The sequence below is a fragment of the Amphiprion ocellaris genome, chromosome 22 (assembly GCF_022539595.1).
Source record: "Amphiprion ocellaris isolate individual 3 ecotype Okinawa chromosome 22, ASM2253959v1, whole genome shotgun sequence".
Taxonomy (NCBI): Eukaryota; Metazoa; Chordata; class Actinopteri; family Pomacentridae; genus Amphiprion; species Amphiprion ocellaris.
Window position 1 is genome coordinate 26,617,661 of NC_072787.1, and position 21,677 is coordinate 26,639,337.

General features: G+C 38.7%; 1 protein-coding gene across 2 annotated transcripts in view; it reads left to right on the top strand.

Annotated features, from left to right (window-relative positions):
* The first annotated feature begins 349 nt into the window (after window positions 1–349).
* The window catches only part of LOC111571338 (cullin-1), a 32,252-nt gene continuing 10,924 nt past the window's right edge, over window positions 350–21,677 (top strand). The window contains exons 1-6 of one of the 2 annotated variants that reach the window (XM_055007111.1): window positions 350–509; window positions 13,559–13,959; window positions 17,173–17,347; window positions 17,429–17,596; window positions 20,415–20,465; window positions 20,596–20,686. In XM_055007111.1, the coding sequence (XP_054863086.1) occupies window positions 13,820–13,959; window positions 17,173–17,347; window positions 17,429–17,596; window positions 20,415–20,465; window positions 20,596–20,686 (625 nt within the window). In that variant the 5' untranslated portion in view covers window positions 350–509; window positions 13,559–13,819. Of the gene's footprint in view, window positions 510–733; window positions 1,158–13,558; window positions 13,960–17,172; window positions 17,348–17,428; window positions 17,597–20,414; window positions 20,466–20,595; window positions 20,687–21,677 lie in introns of those variants that run through there. The other variant, XM_055007112.1, reaches the window with a different exon arrangement.

Genomic DNA, 21,677 nt, shown 5'->3' on the forward strand with positions numbered 1-21,677 from the left:
TTATCTGACTAATTTAAATATTAATGTCTGATATTTATATGTTCAGCTTCAGAAAAGTCTTCTGAAATAATTTTTAATTTTAAAAAATATTCTTACTTTATTTAACTTGGATGTGCTAGATTTAGGTGATGCTCCCGAGTCATGAAAGTAACTTTAATAAAACATACACTTAGAAAATAAAATATATATTTTAAAATCTGTTGTTAACTGTAATGAAAGGTTTCCTGTTATTTTACAGATTTCACTGATAGTTTTGTTAAATTACTGATAATAACGCGCTCAGCTTCTGTTCTTCGCCGTAACGTCCGTATTACCCAGCGCGCCTGAACGCGTCGTGATTCTAAGCTGATCTTTGTGCGAACGAAGCAGCAGCAGCAGCAGCAGTGGTCGCAGTTAGCAGCGGACAGCAAACGCACACGGAGCCGCCAAACACGGCACAGGAGACCGGTCCCGGGCCCGAAAATACACCCAGACGGCGACTACACGGTGACAGCGACGGCCTTACGATGGTAAGAAGCCGTTTCGGAGCGGCGGCCGTTGGCTTCTGGCGCTCTTTTTTTATTTTTTTTTTTACCCCCCCCTCCTCCGACAATCAATCCGGCTAAAGGAGCTAGCGGGCTAATGCTAACGGCTAGCGGAGTGTTTTCCTGACTCATTATTGAGCAGCCGGAGAAGCTAAAGGCTGCCATTTTACACCAGGCTGGGGGGCTGCTCCTACCGCCGCGGTCGCCTTGGAGAGCACGGCGTTCGTGTGGAATATACCCGACGAGCTTCTCCCGCACCCGAGCGATTGTTAAATGCGAGCGGATTTAACGGCCGTCCGGACAGCGGGACCGGGCAGCCGAGCTAGCGTCACTGGGGAGCTAAGAGTGGCTAACCGAGCCCCGGGAGCTAACGGCAGCTAGCAGTGTTGCGTAGCAGTGTCTGAGTCCGTTCGTGGCTCCGTGGAGGGCAATCGCAGCAAATATTCCCAAACGAGCTTGACATACAATTAGAGTGTAATTGTTAGATGTTATAATCGAGCTGACTTTAACTGCAAGTCGGCTTTAAAGTGTACAGATCGACCATCTGCCTGCTGATTTGGACCTCACAACACTCCCGGAATACCTGGAAGAACCAGGCAGGCTCGAGATCACTCCTATCCTGGCCTTCCCTTGGTAAAATAGTCCCCAAAACCGACATGTTTTAGGAAGGGGTGTTGTTTATAATTCATGTTTTTAGTCTGATTAATCAGAGCTCGACTTTTTCCACATTAAAATGACTACTTAAAATTAAAAAATCAACACCCTGAACACACATGGTTGTTATTGTTAAAGTCAGAACATCTCGTTGGGAAAGTTTGGAAGTAGACAACACTGATGGGAATCAGCTGCAGCAATTAATGATTACTTGTCAGCTATTTTGATAATCAATCGATGGGTTTGAGCCATTTTTAGAGAAGAGAAATCTCAAATTCCAGCTTCTTAAATAGGAATATTTGCTGGTTTGAGCTGAGAGACACAAGACATTTGACATCTTGCCCACAAGAGCAACAGTTTCTTTCCATTTTATACCAAACATCTAACTGATTAATTAGGAAAACTGGAGTTGACATGAAATGTTAATTTTTGAGCTCAATTGGTTTCAGAAATGTCTCCAAGCTAAACTATTTACAATACATCTTTCTTTTTAAAAAAAAAAAAAAAAAAATCTAGCCAATATTTATGCACTGATATTAACAGATTTCAGTTGGTTTTAATGAAATATTTATGTTTAGAGCTGAATAATATACAAAAAACCTCGACACTGGGGTGTTTTGTTTTTCTTTGATTCCAAAAATACTGGAATTTCCATCAGTTGACTTATTTAAATCCATTTGGAAGCAGTTACACACTGTACAATGACTTTACAGTTGATGGAATCTGCCTTAAAAAAAAAAAAACAGTTTGAAAACAAATAGTTTGGAGTGTTTTGCATGTGATGTAACTGGTAAATAGTTTTTTAGCTTTGGATGACATTCAGCTCTGAGTTAAACGGTCAAACAAATTAAAATAGCTGTTTTTGCTCAGTATTTTTATTTCTGTAGCTGAAATATTTCCAGCATGTAGCTGATGTTTTTTCTTTTTGCAACCAAAAAGTCCCTTTTCTCTCCTGTTCTTTGCTCATGTTGTTAATAAAGTATGACAACAACAATAAATCAGAGTTAATTATGTTCAATCAGGCAGAATTCTCCAGAAGTTTAGACACGGAAAATTAGAGCAGTGAGAATTTTGGAGAATTAATTAGTTATTCAGTAAATAGAATTTACTGAATTTGTTGTCTTGCGTTTCTTCTTTATTTTAAAATGATAAACACTGTTGTGATGCCTGATTGTGAGGATTTGTTGACAATTATTGCTATTTTAAAATCACTAATATGTTAAAGAAAGACCAGGAGAAACGACGAGTTTAATTTGAATTTAACCGTTTTAGTCTGTTTATCGAGGTAAAGCTAAACAGCATCCAAATCAAGTGTAGAATGATGATCAATTTGGCATTTTTTGTTCAAAATATTCAGTTTTTTTTAGTTTTGCATCTTGTTCAGGCCTCGTTGAAGCCAAGTCAGTATTAAATGTCTTTGTACCAATATTAGCTGATGCAAATGGGACTTTTTGGAAGATTATACTGATTTTAAACCTGTTTCACAATCATTACTTTCCAGCCCAGAAGATATTAGGAAATGAGAATGTTTGGAAAAGGCATGTCTCATTCTGGGCGCACAGTTTGGTTGTTTTTTTTTTTTTTTTTTAAATTTTACATCCAGTGTTTATTAATTGATTTATTTAAAAATGATGAGGATGTTGTTTAGCAGAATAAAAATGTTGGCATTTTAGTAAAATATTTTTGTCAGTTGTTTAAAAATGGCAAACTTAGTAGTTTTAAAGTCACTTTTATTATATTTTGTTCTTGAGGTTTTAAATGCTTGGTGTTGTAGGAGCAGAAAGAAAAGAACTGTGGAGCTTTTTCAGCCAGCCAGTTGTAGTTGCTGCTGCAGTGACAAACGCTTTAATGTCGGAGTTATCTTGAGTGTTTTAAAACCTGACGTCCAGGCAGAAATACACAGGAATGTGATTTATAAGTTAACTTGTGTTTTCTTGTGATATTAGTCAACACAGATGCACATTTACGGAGCAGGATTAGTGGACGTGTGAAGCTTTTTTGTATCAGTTTAGAGATTTTAAAGAAAGATAATAATATGGGGAATTATTATAGAGAAATGGTGAATTTTTGGTTCTTCTCGTGATCTTTATTGGGACTAAATGTGAGCTTAGCCCCAACTCAGCGGAGTTTTTCCTCTTTGCAGTGTTACTTTCAGTGTTTATACTGAGCAACCAGCCTTTATTGTACATGTGTAAACACGTCTACAGCCTCAGAATCAACCTGTTGGAGTGGAGGAGACCGTACGGTGGGAGAATGACAGTGTTTACAGCCGTATAGATAGAACGTGTGCTGTAGGATGACGACTCTGTATGTTTACCACCGCGAAACAGTTGCAGACTGATCCGTCCTGGTGGCGGTTCGGAGGAATATGCCCAAAAAGTAAACGTATCCTCCGCTGCATCTGGTCCGTCGTGTCTGGTGGAATTTGTCAGTCTGAGGAGAAGCATGTTTGCTCGGTCAACCCCTGTAGCTTGAAATAACCCAGAAACACGGCCGTGCTGCTCCTCCCTGACAGTTTTACGTCCGTCCGTGTGTCACAAACGCTCATTGTTCTGTCGCCGTGAGAGGAATGTTGTAGATTGCAGTGAGAAATGTGTATTCGAGGCGACTCTGTGTGATGTTTTTGTTGCATGGACCTGATATGCCCTCTTCCTAGCAGCTCCCTCATGCGCTGAGTTCAGTTGACTGGTCCGTCCTCTGCTCAGCATCACGCCAGTGTGTGGAATAGAATATAACAGGGCTGCAGCTATCGATTATTTTAGTAATCGAATATTCTATCGATTATTCTGGCGATTACTTTTGCATTTTGTATTAATACTTGTCTGATGTCCACATTTTCAACATTTTTGGGAAATCTTTGAACATTTTTTTGGTGGAAAAAAAGAAATGTTAAAAATGTTTTTCGAGAACATTCACAAAAAATCGCTGGATTTTGGTTGATTTTTTTGTGAATGTTCTTAAAGAAAATAGAAGTTCTACTGATATATGTAATCACTTCAGATATTTTTAGGATTTTTTTGGAAGATTTTTTTGAAAATATTTACAAGAATTTTCTTGCCAATTTTTTTTTTTTTTTTTTAAATAATATGTTTAAGGGCAACTTTTAAGGAATTATTGGATTTTTCTTCCTGAAGGTTTTGCAAATTTTCAGAAATTTGGGGAATTTTTTTTTGCAGAATTTTTGGATTTTTTACAGACAAGGAAACAATATTTTTTGGTGTCCGTAAATGAAGACAGCAGGAGTGTTAAACAAAGCTTCAAATCAGAGAATTTTGCCTCAAGGAATTTTAGTAATTGAATTACTCGAATAACTCGAGGAATCATTTCAGCCCTAGAATATAATAGAGTTTATTGTCATCACAATACAGGTACGCTGGAATTCTTGTATGTGACTCTGAGTCAAAAAATAATTTAGCAACAATTTTTAAAAAAAACAAACAAGAACCCTGAAATAAATCACACTAAAGCACATTATCAGTGCAAATATTAGCATAAATAGATAAACAACAAACACAACAATCAGTAAAATACTTGTTTGCAAAGCTGCTTATTGCTTATTGCACATTTGTCCATTATAATTAGTGTGATGTTGTGATATTTTGATGTTATGCCGTGTTATAGTACCTCCCCTCCCTGATGTCCAATGCCACTTCTCTGATGGCGGATTGGAAAAAGCTGTTACGAAAACCCAGTCAGCCCAGAATGAACGGAGCGGTGTGTGAGCGGGCTGCTGTTAGTAGAAAGTGGTGTGGAGATGCAGGACGTGACGCCTCCTCTTCACCCCGCGTGACCAGTCCAGGGCCGTGTGCTTAGCGTGTACGAGGTGCGACGAAGTGACGGTGTAAAGTCAAAATCAAAAGCTGCTTACGCTAATGAAATGTCCTCCATCGGCGGCCGATACGCCTCGCAAACGCGTCAGGAAGCAGTTGCTGGGTTCGAGTCGGACGTTTTTGACTTGAGGACGGAGGCCGGAACCTGAAAGTAAAGTTGTTTGTGCGGTGTGGTTGTGATCGCAGGTGTTTGAGTTGTGTTTTTTTTTTAAATGCGGGGTATTAGTCTGACCCAGACTCACAGCGACCGGGCTAATCTCATTTAGCCAGCTGAGCTTTTTTCCCACAAGTCGTCGTAGTTTCTGCTGCGCTGCGAGACTTGGAGTAGAAAACCAGTGAAATGCAGGAGAGATTTGGATGTCAGTTTTTCCGACAGACGCTTTGACAGACACATGATGTCAGAAAAACCCGTTGAGATGATGATATTTACTGCAGTGTTAGAAAAATTCTAGATTTCTCAACAGATTACTTGAATTTGAACTTTTTCTGCCTCGTTGCTTTCAGTAATAGGTCCTCATTTGCCCTTTCAGAATACAGCGTTATGTAGCCAAACCCTTTAGTTTTGAACTGTGTTTTTTAGTTCTTTTTATCAAGGCAATGTCTTAAGACTAGTATTAAAACATGATTATATTTAGAGCTGCACAATATTGAGAGAATGTGTTTTCTTTATTCTATAATTCCAAAAATAGTGTCATTTGTCATTATGATCTTTGGGAAACACAGATCAAAGTTTTTTTGGTTTTTTTTTACTTTTTAATGACATTTTATATCAAACAACTAATTAAATAATTAGGAAAATAATTTGCAGATTAGTCAACAATGAAAATAAAGTGTAAGAGTCCATTTTCTGAATTTTTTTTTTTTTAGCCCCATTAGCTTCAATAACGTCTCCTTATTTATCCAGACAGAGATCCAACACTATTTATTCATATTTTTTCAAGTCTTTGTACTAATATTAACGGGTGCCAATTGGACTTCATGAAAGATTGTATGTACGGCGTCACTATATTAGTAAAACTTATATTGTGTTTTTCTGTGATTTAAAAAAAATACAGGGATACTAAGAAAAGATGAGCAACAAAAATAGTCGTAGCATGATGTTCGATGCTGAAATTCTCTATTGTGCATCCGTGGAAGGTAACGAGGCTTCATCCAGAGCGCCTAATAGGAAAATTAGCTTATTATTAGTTTATTTTTCATCAGCAGTTGTATTTAAAAGTAAAGAAATACACTTGAAACTGATAAATATGTTAGAGGATGTAGAGCTGCAGTGATTAATCGATTAGTTGTTAACTGTTAGATTAATCGTCAACTATTCTGATAACTGATGAATCCATTTGTGTAAGTTTTTGATGAAGAAAAGTCAGAATTCTCTGATTACAGCTTCTTAAATGTGAATTTTTTGTTTTCTTTCCTCTGTGACTGTAAACTGAATATATTTGGGTTGTTGACGAAATAAGACACTTGTGAAACACACTGACATTTTGATCATTTTCTGACGTCTTAGAGCTCAAATAGCAAATCAGTTAATCTAGAAAACAGTCTAGAACTGACAAGATTATTGTGGAGCTAAAACTGGTTGGTGTAATTGACATTAATAGCAAAACTTTTTTCATTTTGGGCTGCTTGGATCGCTGCATAGCTGCCTGGACAGATGTTTTCATCAATGATAAATCTGCTGATTATTGTCTAAATTAGTCTGTTTATCATATTGCTTGTGAAATATCAGAATTGTTAATAATTATATTTTCCCGGAGCCCCAAGTGATAGATTCACATCAATAACTTTGTCAGACTAACAGTTATGAAAACAAAAACACTCTTATTTTGTATTTTATAAGGCAAGAAAAAGTTCTAATCTCAGTATCTGTATGTTCACTGTTTGCCTCAGGAAGTTGTCTAATTAGCTTCAGCTCTAATCCTTAATTGTACTCGTGATTTCCAGATCTTTTAGTTCAGGGGCCACAGACAAGTCAATTTGATCTCAAATGGGCCGATCCAGTAGTATCATCCCATAATATCCTATAAATAACCACAACTCCAAGTATTTCCCTTTGTTTTAGTGCAAAAAGTACATTCTGAAAAATGCTCACACTGAATGAACTTCAAAACATCATGAACAACCTGCAAATTCTTAAGAAAATAAGTTAAATTCCAACAACGTTATGCTTCAGTTTATCATTTAAACAATACAACTTACAGATCAGAGTGTTGACAAAGAAACAAAACATTTAGTCACAGGTATCTGGAACTGAACAATATAGTATTTTACTTTATGATCAAAATGACAAAAATCAGATAGAAAAAGACAAAAAACAGCAAAAAGATAACAAAATATTCCAAAAATGAGACAAAAAAATGGAAGAAAAGAGAAACAAAATGACAAGACAAACGACACAAGTGAGACAAAAACACAAAGCAATACACAAAACAATAAAACAAAACACAAAATGACAAAAGTAAGACAAAAAACCCAAATGAGACAAAAAGGAAACACGAAACGACAAAAGTGAGAAACAAAATGACAAAAAAATTTGACAGATGATAAAAGCAAGACAAAAACAAGACAAAATATTCCAAAAATGAGACACAAAATGGCAAAAGTGACAAACAAAACAACAAAAAAAATGGACAAATGATAAAAGTGAAACAAAAAAATTGAAAACGACAAAAACGATGCTCAAAGCAAGGAATAAAACAAAACACAAAATGACAAAAGTAAGACAAAAACACAAGTGAGACAAAAAGGAAACACGAAATGAGCAAAACGACCAAAAAATTAGACAATAAAAGCAAGACAAAAAAACCCCAACAAAAACAGACAAAATATTACAAAAATGAGACACAAAACAAAAAAAGAACAGTGAACAATCTAGTATTTTACTTTATGATCAAAACAACTTGTCATGGTCCAGAAATGATTTTAAAGTTATAGTTTTAATAATTTACAATTTGCAGTTAATGTCTTCTTTGGAATTTTTACACTTTGTAAAGTGGGCCGGATTGGACCCTCTGGCAGCCCGGTTTCGGCCCGCAGGCCACATGTTTGACACCCCTGGTTTGGATGAAGACGTGTTAATTTGCGACTTCAGGAGCTCCACTGTGTCTCGGCTCAGAGCTTGTTGACACACATAAATTTGTTTGTTGTTCCTCTGAACTTTGCGTCCTGTGAAGGAGGACGGTGGGGAGTTGGATTCCTGTTTCACAACAAGCTTTCAAGAAACCGCCGCCACTCGCCACGCCGCCCGTAAACCTGCCACTCCCGGTCGCACGGCGGTGGAGCTGATTATAGGTCAGATACTGGAGCGTCGTGTATCTAATACCTGCTGCTGGGAATCTGAAATCTGATCCCAGAGCTGCTGTGAAGGCCACCTTTCTTACCGCCGCTGAACACCCAACACTCTACCTGCCGCGGTCCATTGGCAACCCGGAGGTATTGTCTGCCCCAGTTGCCATGGTAACAGCCAGAGCAGCTCAGGTAGGGCTGCCTTCATCTGAGCGTAGCGAGCAGACCGGCCCGCTAACCCGCCGCTAACACACTGAACGGCATCCTGAGCTCCTCAGACATGTGAGAGTTCTTCAGTCGTTCTTTGATTTAACACGTTTACGCTCCAATATTTAGTAAAAATGAAAGAAAACATGACTAGTTTTGTCCGTCACATCAGCGGAAACACACCTTAGGGCTGAACTATGAAACAAGTTCAACATAGTCAGACTTTCTCTGTGTGAAACCTCAGTCACAGTTAACGGGTACGAAGGAGGTTTTCAACTTCTTTGTTAACTCAGACTTTCTGCTTCAAGGAGACTTTTAACGCTCTACTTCTGCACAAAATAAAACAATGATGTTCAGCTGCTTCAGTCAACCGGGTGTTTTAATGGACAACAATGGGGAATATAAAAATGTATGACGGTAAAAAGCTGCTAGTGGAAATAATGCAGGACAGGAATGCTGGTAGAAAACTGGTAAAAGTGTGTTCATGTATTTATTTTACTGATCAATGCAGCTGCACTATAAAATTATTAAACTTTAGACTTCATATATTTAAACATGTTGTATTGAAGTGCATTTACGTCCAACACTGTCCCAGGAAGTCATTTTAATCTGTGACCAAATCAAAGACAAATTAATGTTACTGATTGAATATTCTCTGTAATAAAACCAGTAGAATAATCAGTTTTCTAATGTTCTGCCAGCTACAATACCAGCATGTAAACGGACCAAACATAGAAACATATTTATACAATTTCTCCATCACAAACTAAATACGTGTCGGGTTCCCTTGGCAACGCAGTGCATACAGTGTGTGATAGGAACCAATTTGGTGAAAGGGAGATGCTTCTTACAGCTGATTTAAATCTGAAACTCTGAACAGAACCTGCTCCACAGCATCAGTTACCGTGGAGATCTAGCTCCATAGCGCATGTTAACATGGCGATCTAGCTCCATAGCGTATGTTACGATGGAGATCTAGCTCCACAGCGTACGTTACCATGAAGATGTAGCTCCATAGCGTATGTTAACATGGAGATCTAGCTCCGTAGCGTACGTTACCATGGAGATCTAGCTCCACAGCATACGTTACCATGGAGATCTAGCTCCACAGTGTACGTTACCATGGAGATCTAGCTCCACAGCGTACGTTACCATGGAGATCTAGCTCCACAGCGTACGTTACCATGGAGATCTAGCTCCACAGCGTACGTTACCATGGAGATGTAGTTTATGATGATGCCTCCTCCTAACTTCTCTTCAGTCAGCAAACCCAGCACGTCACAATATTTCCTTTTGTTTACATGAAAAGATTTTGTGCTAACAGGACTTTTTAGATATTTACGTATAAATTATATGAAGATTAACTCCACTTTACTACCAGTCTACGTGTTATGATTTCTTGTTGGTAACCTACTGGAACCATTAATAGCATTTTTTCAAGCTACTGATTCCTGCTCGCTTCTTTGGCATGCTTTTTCTATTTCTTCAGTTGTGATTTTCGTGTGGTAAATATGCAGATTTTGTTGTCAAATTAATAAAAACCATGGTTTAAGGATACAAATACACATGTAGCTTGAGCCTTAGTTTTCCATTAAAAATAATTCTGTGTAGATTAAGTGAAAACGTATTTTCATTATTTATTAATTTGCTGGTAATTTTTCTTTCCCCTTTATCATTTCATCCATCAATAAAAAGATGGTCTTAAATGTCTAAAACACCTACGTGTTCAATTTCTTGGGATTATTTTGCTGTTTTTGGCTCAAAAATACGTTGATTTATTGACTGACCATTCATTTCTGCTCCAGTGTGCTCGTTTCATTTCATTTCATTCCCGGCACAAAAAACCGCTGGTTTTTATCACATCTGCGGGTCTGAGTTAGTCCAAACAGTGGCGGGGTTGTGTTTAGCTGGTAGTTTACAGCAGCAGATTGCAGCTGCAGTGGTCGGTCAGTTTGTGGGAGGAGGGATGCTGGGCGTGGAGAGGACGACGGCGTTTTAGTGACTGATGAAGGCCTTGTCAAGGCCTGGATGTTGCCCGGCACTTGCTGCTGTGTCGAGGCTTTTCCTCCGCCTCGCTGGCCTCGCTGCTGCTCTTTATCATGTTTGCTCAGAGTGTTGCTGGGAGAGCCATGAGTAGAACATGCACTGCAGTGTCTGAACTAAGAGGGCTGCTGGAGAAAATGAACATTACATGCTCCCTTCTTTGATTTTTTTTTTCCTCTGAATGGGGAAAGTTTACCCACGTATATCTGGGTTTAAGGCTGTTTATCAGGAAAAACAATCATGTTTAAGAGGTCACCTTGGGCTGAGGGAAGTGGCGACAGTCATTTGTCACAATTTTCTGACATCTTGTGGACTGCAGAATGAGTTTTCAGGGTAAATCTTTTCATGCATTAGGGTTTCTCCTGACTAAAAATGGGATTTCCCTTTTTTTTTGCTGTCATGCAGCATTTTCACAGCTGCTTTAAGTTAAAAACATTAAATTTATTGTCAACTTCAGTGCAAAATGAGAATTTTGCATGTCAGTTTTTTTATTTTTTTTTACTGGTTTCAGAGGACAGTAGTTTGGTTTTAGAAGACAGTAGTTTGGTTTTATTGGACAGTAGTTTGAATTTTGAGGAACAGAAAATATTCAGTTTTCTGTTCTAACCCTGTCGCCTGCTTGAAGAATTTTCTTTCTTTGTCTGCTTATTTTTGTGAACATGTCGTAGGAACATCTGGATGTAATTAGATGCTGATTGCATTAAAGCGGGTCATGAGTGGCTCGAACAAACACATTTTGTCCTCCAACGCACCGGATCTGCAGCTGTCGCGTCCCCAAATTCGCTCCGACGTCGAGCGTTGGTTCATTGTCGTCGTCGACGCCTTGGACAGGATGTAAACAGAGCGGGTTACTCAGCTTCCTCCCGTCTAAGAGTGACCACGGCGCTGGTGTCACGTCCTGAGTCCATGGCCCTAATAGCAGCGAATGTCCAGAGATGGCTGCACGCCGGCTAAATATAGCAGCGCTGCCTACATGTCCACGGCAGTTCCTACCATCCTCCTCTCGCTTCAGCTGCATTCACACAACAACAGCTTCAGTTTCCTGCTTTGTCCTCCTTCATTTGACTGTCCTCAGACATTCTGGCGTGTTAAACATGAACTCTCAGTAATGGTAAATGCTGCGCAATAACAGCAAAGTTTAATTTTGCGACCGGACAGTGTGTCGTTATCAGCAGCTTTGATTTCATGCAACATTTTCACAAGTCTCAAGCGGGAAAATAAGTAATTTGTTGTTAACTTGAAGTCAAAATGATTCACATGAATTATATCCACATATATTTATAAGTTTTAGAATCTTATTTTTGCAAAACAGTCGAGTTAAACAGATCACCTTGGACTTCTGATGATCGTTTTTCCCAATTTTCTGACTGCAAAATGAGTTTAAAGAGAATTTCCATGTTTCTTTCTTTAATACAGTAAAATGTTATATATCAGGGTTTATTCAGAGATAAGCATCAAACTTTCGTTCATTTTTGTTATCATGAGCATTTCCACAGCTGCTTTAAATGGCATATATTGATTTGATAGCCAACTTAAAGGCTAAATGAGAGATTTTTTTTTCATTCACTTAAAATATATCCACATATATCTGCTTTTTGACCTCTGTAAGAGGCAAAACAATCGAGTTAAACAGGTCACCTTAGACTTGCGATGGTCATTTGTCCCAGTCTTCTGACATGTTATGGACTGCAAAATGAGAATTTTTATGTAAATACTTTTTCTTTCACATAGTTAAATGTTTTTCTGTTATGTATATCGGGGTTTTTCCTGACCTTTTTGTTGTCATGCAGCATGTTCACACTCACTTTAAGTGAAAGAAATGGAATTTATCGTCGATGCGAAGGCAAAATAATGTCAGTTTTTTTCACTCAAACTAAGCGGTCTTTGAAATTGAGCCACAACTACGTTCACAATACTTTTAACAAGTTTGCGTAGTTATTGAAGGGAAAAAAAAGTCTGAATTGCCTAATTCCATTTCCAGCTGTTAAATGTGAATATTTTTTGTGTTGTCTTTACTCCTCTGTGACATGGTTATTCTGTGTATTTTTGTGTCTTTTCTGTGTGTTTTTGTGGTTATTTTAAGTGTTTTTGTGGTCATTCTGTGTGTTTTTGTGATTATTTTGTGTTTTTGTGGTTATTTTGTGTGTGTTTGTAGTTATTTTATGTGAGTTTTTGGTCATTCTGTGTGTTTTTGCGGTCAGTTTGTGTGTTTTTGTGGTTATTTTATATGTTTTTGTAGTCATTCTGTGTATTTTTGTCTCTTCTGTGTATTTTCATGGTTATTTCATGCGTTTTTGTGGTTATTTTATGTGTGTTTGTGGTTATTCTGTATTTTTGTGTTTATTCTGTGTGTTTTTGTGGGTTTTTTGTGTGGTAAACTGAATATCTTCGGGTTGGGAGCAAAACGAGACATTTCTGGACATCATCTTGGAGTTTTGGAAACACTGATCCCATTTTTCACCATCTTATAAACCAAACAACTGATCAGTTGATTAATAATTTATTTGACAGAACGATCTACAATGAAAATAATCACTAGCTGCAGAGGATGTAATCATAATTCCAGGTTAAATGTTGGCCCTGTTAGCTGTGACTAAGTTGTTTCTGAATTATTTATTTAGTTAAAGTTTATTGTTTTAACACTAAACATGAGAAGACAAGTGTTGCACTGTTTGATCAGAGTGTAAAATGACTTGTATTTGTCCAGAAGAAGCTTGGTAAGTGAGGAACTGCTATGGTGAAGGAATTCAAGGAGACGTGGAAGTGGACTAATCTGTCATTAGCCGAGTGACGTCAGGGTCAGGTCAGCGTTGTGTGTTCATGGCTCAGAGCCAGGTGTCTGCAGATCAATCCCTGTAACCTACCTGGATAATTACTGACACACCTCTGTGGAAACTCTCTGGTTGAGTTCTGATTCTGGGAGTTGGAATAAACCCAGAAAAAGTCACTTTTTTGAAGCTAAATCAAAGACGGTTAATCAGAATGTGTTATGTCTCCACTCCATCTCCTTCGCAGGTCATCTGGTGAAGAGCGCCGCAGCTTTTAGGCGGAGGAGTGGCAGACAGCGCCACCCAGGCGTGCAGAGTGGGACTGCATCCCGCCTCGCAACCAAACAACCAGCTTCCCGCCGCTCCGCCGCCAGATGGACCGCAAACTCTGAGAGCAGAGCGAGTCGAGACTGAGAACCAACTGAGGAGAGGAGCCGGGGGGAGCACGCTCGCCAGGGCAGGACAGGGAGGGCATTGGTCGGGAGCAGAGAGGACGAGGGGCTCTACGATGTCGTCGAACAGGACCCAGAACCCTCACGGACTGAAACAGATAGGCCTGGACCAGATATGGGACGACCTGCGGGCTGGAATCCAGCAGGTGTACACGAGGCAAAGCATGGCCAAGTCACGCTACATGGAACTCTACACGTATCCTCTGAGATCAGGGATGGTAGCCATCACTGATAAATCATCCGGTTAAAAATGTAGTACCTAGTGGTGGGACGCCATTTAAACAAAAAAAATCTGATTAACTAGAGGCTTTGTAATTAATTAATTCATCGCATTTTTGTCAAATAGCAATATTTGACACAATAAGCAAAGTTTTTTAATTCATATTAATTTTGGTTGACGACTGAATCAATGAATAGATAGACTATAGATAGATATAGACTATAGATAGATAGACGATAGATAGATGATAGATAGACTAGATAGATGATAGATACTTGATTAATCACGAGGGAAATTCAACTGCAATATGTGTGTTTATAATTCAAAATGTATAAAATTTTAAAGTGGGACATATAGAAAAAAGTGATTTTGATTATTTAAAGTCTGGATTTATTTAGGTTTTCCACTGTATGGCACGTAACAAACACAAGTAGTTCAAGGACCTTCAAAAAGTTTAAAATCCACAGATTCATTCTGTTTTCATAGTTTCTGGGTCTGATAAATGGTGTAATTTTGATGTTTCTTTTTTTAGGAATATACATTTTTATTCATAAAAATTAAATAGATATATTTTATAAACTAAAAGTTAATAATTAAGTTATTAAAAGGCAGACAAACCAATGCCGATCGTCATGTCACTTACACAACAAATATGTTTGTTTCATTTCTATTCATCTGCATTTTTCATCTGTCTGCTACATTCACAGATCACTGCAAACTTAAAGTGCAATTATAGCGACTATATTCAACAATTTAAGACTTTCTGTAAACTCAAGCACTTTCAATGCCTTCTTTAGTTTTCTATTATGGGATGGCTACACCCTTAGCTGTTAGCAGGACTGTCGTAGATAGCATTAGCTCTGGTGCTAACAGCAACATGTTTTGCACTGGGGTGATCAGAAAACTGTTAGTTGCACAATTTGCTACAACCACGCTTTTATCCAAGCTGCCATCGGGAAGATTTTTAAAAGAAAACTTTCCGCCCAACAAGCTTAATACAGTCTCGCCTTCCTTCACTCTTCACCAAACTTTCTTGTGCACTGACATCAGAGCATCCAGGTGCAATTAAACGTGTTATTTTTTCTGCAATTAATTACTCAAAATTAACGCGTTAAAGTCCCAGCTCTAGTAATAAGCAGTAAGACAGAAGATATTTTCTCCGAGTGTCCCTGGTCCCAGAGCTGGATGCTTCAGATGTGTGGTTGTTCTCCCACCTCCAGCTGCCCATTTCCACCAATCTACTCTGCATCACCCTCACTATACTTGATTTGCTCATCTACATATTTTTGTATTTACCACCAGCTATATATGTAGTATATTTAATGCCAGAGCCATACACCATAGCAGTAAACTATAAACTGTAATTAGTTTCCATGTTAGTTGAACTTTGCATGTATCATCTGTCTTATCATGCATGTATTATACTGTGTGTTTTATGGTCTTTGTGTCCCCCCCACTTCTCTACCTCTTCCCCTCTACCTCTATCCCTCTATCTCTACCTCTCTACCTCTTCTGTCCCTCTCAACCCACCCGGCCAGCAGCAGATGGGTCCCCCCACATTAGAGCCGGGTTCTTCTCGAGGTTTTTTTCCCTGTTAAAAGGGTGTTTACCTTGCCACTGTCGCCTTTTGGCTTGCTCTGGGGGTTCAGGCATATGGGTTCTGTAAAGCGTCTCGAGACAATTTGACTGTAATTGGTGCTATATAAATAAAATTGAATTGAATAGAATTAGATATGCATGTCAGAAAATGTATTGCGGGTCAGTTGTAGTACCTGGTTGTCCCACCAGATGGAGCCTCTTACTGTTTAACAGGAGGTGATCGCTGTCAGTTCAGTGATGGTCAGCAGAGAGGATTGTGGGAGTTTGGCTAGAAAAGAGGCACCATGAGGAAGTCTTCTGTGACGCATAACGACTCCATAAGGGCCGGAGGTGACAGAAAGCCCGTTCTGTGTGTTTTTGTGGTTATTTTGTGTGTTTCTGTGGTTATCTGTATGCTTTTGTGGTTATTTTGTGTGTTTTTGTCATCATTCTGAGTGTTTTTGTGGTTATTTTGTTTGTGTGGTTATTTTGTGTGTTTGTGTTTTTTGTGTGCATTTGTGGTTATTTTTCCTATTTTATTCTGTGTGTTTTTGTGGTTATTTTGTGTGTTTTTGTGGTTATATTGTGTGGTAAACGAGACAGGACTAGTGAATCTTTGGTGGACAGGCTGCATGGATGCTAGAGGAAGGGCCTCCATAATCGAGGGATATGATTGGCTGTTTGTGAGCCAGACAGGAAGTGCTGTCTGTTGATGCAACCAGAGTGTCTGTTTTCATTATGAGCTTTATTGGTGGTTCAGATCTGCTGTGTTTAAGTGAATTTTACTTATTAATTTTAGGTTTAGTTTCAACTTCGTCTTTAGAGCTGCAATGTCAATATGTGTGGACTGTTTGGCTGTCTGAATTAGCTCGGACTATTTCCTGACGTCTTATACGCCAAATCAGTTGAAAGACCAAGCCTTAGGAGCATAATATTTTCATTCTCTGACATCTGATTTCTTGCCCTAATAGCAGATTTCACCCTAAAATGATCGGATTTTCATTCAAAAGCTTAAAATTAAGTACAAAGAAGGTAACCAAACAGTGGTGTTGAGCACATATCTACCAGCAGCCGTCCTCTGCGAGTGTTTGTGTGTCAGAATGTACACAATAACACTGGCTTGTTACTTCCTTCTCTTTAAAACCTAAATCTGTTTATAGCTGTTTGCCAAGGTGAACAGGTTTCACTAAAGAGCTTTCAGGAGGCCTGACGACCACAAACGTCAGAATGTGCTTCATTTGATCACTGATCTACTGAAGGAAGTTTTCTGTGTTATTTTAGGTGTTTTCCTTTTTTTTTTTTTTTTTTTTTTTTGTTACATCTATAAAACTATAAATGTGCATGACATGAGAGGCGAGTTTCCCTGAGAGCCAGTTTTGTTGTCCGAGAGCCTCGTTTCCTTTTAACGCACCTTCATTTCCCTGAAGTATGAAACACACCCAGAGCTGTAATCCACAGGAGAACGGCGCTGATTTAAATGAAGCTGGAGAATGGTGGAGAACATTCCTCAAATAGTTTCTCATGACGTTACAGGCAGCCAGCAGCGATCGGGGCTGCTGGGAGAGGCTTCAGTCGGTATCCGCGGCGTTCATTCCTTAACGCTTCCTGCAGACATGTATATAACTACTGTACCAGCGTCCACCAGTCCAGCCAGGGCAGGGGCTCTGCGCCTCCAGCGAAGCCCTCCAAAAAGTCCACCACTCCAGGAGGCGCTCAGTTTGTGGGCCTGGAGCTCTACAAGCGACTCAAGGAGTTCCTGAAGAACTATCTGACCAGCCTGCTGAAGGTGAAACATCTGTTGAGAGTTTAGCAGCACTTTGACACACTCTGAACGTTGCCGGTCCTAATTCTCCCCCCCCCCCAACAGGATGGCGAAGACCTAATGGACGAGTGCGTGTTGAAGTTTTACACCCAGCAGTGGGAGGACTATCGTTTCTCCAGTAAGGTCCTCAACGGGATCTGCGCCTACCTCAACCGCCACTGGGTCAGACGGGAGTGCGACGAGGGACGCAAGGGCATCTACGAGATCTACTCGGTAATTCTGACGTCTTTTTTTCTTGTTTTTAGAAACTAGTTAGTGTGATATTGAGTTGATGCTAAAGGTTTTAGCCCCTGATCCAGATGCTACATGTTTGGGAACAACCGTAGAGTTGTGGTGAACCGAAGAAAATCTGAAATCGTACCGGCACTTTAACTCAGGGGTGACATTCAGCCCAATTTAACCTCAAGTGATCAGTAAAATCACAACATAATAACCTATAAATAACCACACTCCTAATGTTTCTTTGTTTTAGTGCAAAAATGTTCACAGTAAGGAATTATCTTTTTATAAAACATTATGAACTGAAATTTATGAAGAAAAATAAGTTCATTTTCAGCAACATTCAGCCTCAGTTTATCATTTCCACATCGCAACTTCCAGGTCACAGAGTGTCTACAAAGGAACACAACATTTAGTCACAGCTATCTGGAACTTAATGATTTAGTATTTTACTTTATGATCAAAATGACAACAAAAGACAAAAAACTACAAAAACAAGACAAAATATTACAAAATGAGACACAAAATGACAAAAAAATTACACAAACAGCATGAAAAAAGCAAAGAGACAAAAAAATTGACAAAGTTACAAAGTGACAAAAAAATGGACAAATGACAAAAGCGAAAAACAAAACGACAAAAAAATTGACAAAGTTACAAAGTGACAAAAAAATGGACAAATGACAAAAGCGAAAAACAAAACGACAAAAAAATAGACGAGCAACACAAGCGAGACAAAAAAACACGAAAAAGGACAATAGCATGAGACAAACGACTAAAGTCAGACAAAAAACACAAAAACATGACAAAATATTGGAAAAATAAGACACAAAATGAAAAAATTACACAAACAAAACAAAACAAAAAAGATTCAAAAAAATTTGTCCAAAAAACACAAAACGACAAAAACATGAGACAAATGACAAAAGCCAGGCAACAAACAACAAAAACAAGACAAAATGATACAAAAATGTGACAAAACGACAAAAGAACAATCTAGCATTTTACTTTATGATCAAACCAACTTGTCATGGTCTAGAAATAATTTAAAATTTATAGTTTTACTGATTTACAATCTGCAGTTAATGTCTGTAATTTTTGCTCTTTACAAAGTCGGGCCGGGTTGGACCATCTGGACGGCCACTTTTGGCCTGCGGGCCGCATGTTGGACACCCCTGCTTTAACTAATCAGCTCTACTTCAGGTCTGACGCAGCCTCCTCTCTCTGTGGTGTCAGAAATGTTTCTCAAGCACTCAAAGCTGTCGCCACAAACCAGGAAGTGATATTCTCACACAGTGGCTAAGGCTGTGCTAACGGCTAGCGGCTAAGTTAGCAGACAGCCACAGATTAACCTGAAAGAGAGTCTGGAAGACAATATTTAACAATGCTTAAAGATGTGGACCTTAGAGGGTAACAGAAGTGATAGAACAGTGAAACATTCAGAAAATAGAGAAGAACTGCAGGTGACAAACAGGAAAGAATTATAATTTAATCACTCCTGTTTCAATTTTACATGTCCAGTTATTATTAATGAAGAAGTCTAGTTATGAATGTCAGCTTCTCTGCTCTCACGTGTTGTTAAAACATTACATTTAATCTGTATTGGTTACAAATATCGCACTTAATTTGGAGCCTGACAACAGCAGACAAACAAAACATTTCACGGTTTTGGAAACACAGATTGCATTTTTCACCGTTTTTAATATCTTGAACCATTAATCTAAAAAAATATTTGACAAATTTATCGACAGCGTGTCCACTGATGACCCCATTAGATGTTATTTAGTTGTTTCTAATTGACAGAAATAATTTTATTAAAACACTAAATGTGAGTGAAGGTTTACTCAAAAATGTAACTTTAATATCTTGTGCTGAGAGAAACTTTTTATTTGTTTTTAAAAAAATGCACTTAAACATAAGAAATCGGATCCTTTATAGTGAAATAAAATATGTTGTGTTTCTTTCGTTCTCCATGACAATAAACTGAATTTCTTTGGGTTGAGGACGTTTTTTACAGTCCCATGAACCAAGTTTTTAGTTTAGTTTTATGTTTTATTTAATAACTGAGAAGAAAAACACACTAGAACATGAGAAATCTGGCAATCGATAGTAAAAGTTTGAATGTAGTCTGCTTTATTCCCTCCTCTATGACAGTAGACTGATTATATTTGGGTTGTGGACAAAACGAGATGCGTATTTTATAGATCAAACATTCGATTAATAAGTGAAATGTTTGGCAGTATCTTCATGATTCTAGCAGATTGTGCTGCATTTACACTCCCAAGTTAACTGGTGACCTTGTTAGATGTTAGTAAGTTGGTTCTAATTGACAGAAATAATTTTGTTAAGACGTAACTTTCCAGTTATTTCATGATGAAAAGATATAGTGCTTTTTATCAGATTAAAAAAAGTACATTTAAACAAGAGAAATCTGCCCCTTTATTGTGAAATTGTGAATATTTCCTGGTTTGTTTTTCCTCTCTGGCAGTAAACTGAATGTATTTGGGTTGAGGACAAAACAAGACGTGGTAGGGTGTCATTTTCTCACGTTTTATTCACCGAACAACTAATCGATCGGGAAAATATCATTATAGAAAAATGAAAATAGTGGTTAGTCGCAGCCCTGGAGTGAATTATATAGCATTTGTAGATTTCAAAGCACATGAAGGGATGTTCTGAGTCCTTAAACGTCTCATTCTGTTTTTAAATCCCCTCAAAGACAGTGAATGATGGTAGTATAGTTGAATGTTGACCTTCTGTTGACCTTCTGTTAACCTTCTGTTTCTTCCTCCTCACCGCCGTTTCCTCCCAGCTGGCACTTGTGACCTGGAGGGAGTGTTTATTCCGACCCCTCAACAAACAGGTGTGTTTAGTTTTATTTTTATAGAAGCAAGGTGTGAAAACAGCACCAAATGCAGATGTTCTGTGCTCATTGTTTACCTCCATTAGCGCTTTTTAAAAATATTTTATTGTACAATTTTTGTGTCTGTCAGGTAACAAACGCCGTCCTTAAACTGATCGAGCGAGAGAGGAACGGTGAGACCATCAACACCCGGCTGATCAGCGGCGTCGTCCAGTCTTATGGTAAGAAGACACACCACCGTCTGTTAAATCCAGACTCCGTGTGCACACACAGATATGACGCTCAGACTCATATCTTTGTGTGTTTTTGGTTCATGACGCATCTAAATTTGTATTTTTGTTGTTATTGCCGACAGAGTGAGTCACCGCACCGGTTCATCGGAGACAAACATAGGATTTGTTGTTGGTTGCTTGAAATTTTAAACCATCTGTAAACCCCAGCAGAACTATTTTCACTTTGATATCTCATCTAGAGTCCTTTTTTTAAAAAAAAAACTAAGCTGTTTATGAAGATTCAAATTCAGGGGTTTTGTTTATTGCAGAGTGTTTTCAGTCACGTAACGCTATATCCACACTGAGAAAGATTCATAGATAGAAATTCAAGATTTCCAGTAAACCGTGTCCCAAAAGTTGGTTCTACCCACTGGATCACATGTTGGGTTGTTTGTCACCAAAATGGGTTCCAGCTGGTCAGTCAGGTCCTGTTTGGTTGTTTGTCTGGTCAAACTGTTGACCAAAGTGTGTTACACTCACAACCAGATTTTGAAAGTGTTGTCACCATGACCAAGAGCAGCGTTGCCAACTCTTCAGTAAGGAAAGTTGCTATTGGCTATCCTAAAAGACTATTGACGCTTTTCCATTAGCTCCTACTCGGCTCAACTCTACTCGGTTTGTGAGGTTTTCCATCAGGATGTATTACCTGGTACCAGCAGCTAATTTAGTACCTACTCAGCCGGGGTTCCAAGCTAGCTGAGTCGAGCCGATAATGTGACGTCTACAGAGTGCAGGCCACTGATTGAACTGGGAGTGACTCCTTCACGAAACCCGAACTCGGCATTTAGAAAAAAAACTGGCAACAGCGATGGTGCACATTGCTCTTCACGGAACTTGGCAAAATAAAAAAAGCTATAGACCAAGCAGTAGGTATGCCATCGCCTCGGTGTCCCCCATCGTTGTGTTGCGTTTGTGTCGCACACAAATGTCATTAAGGGAC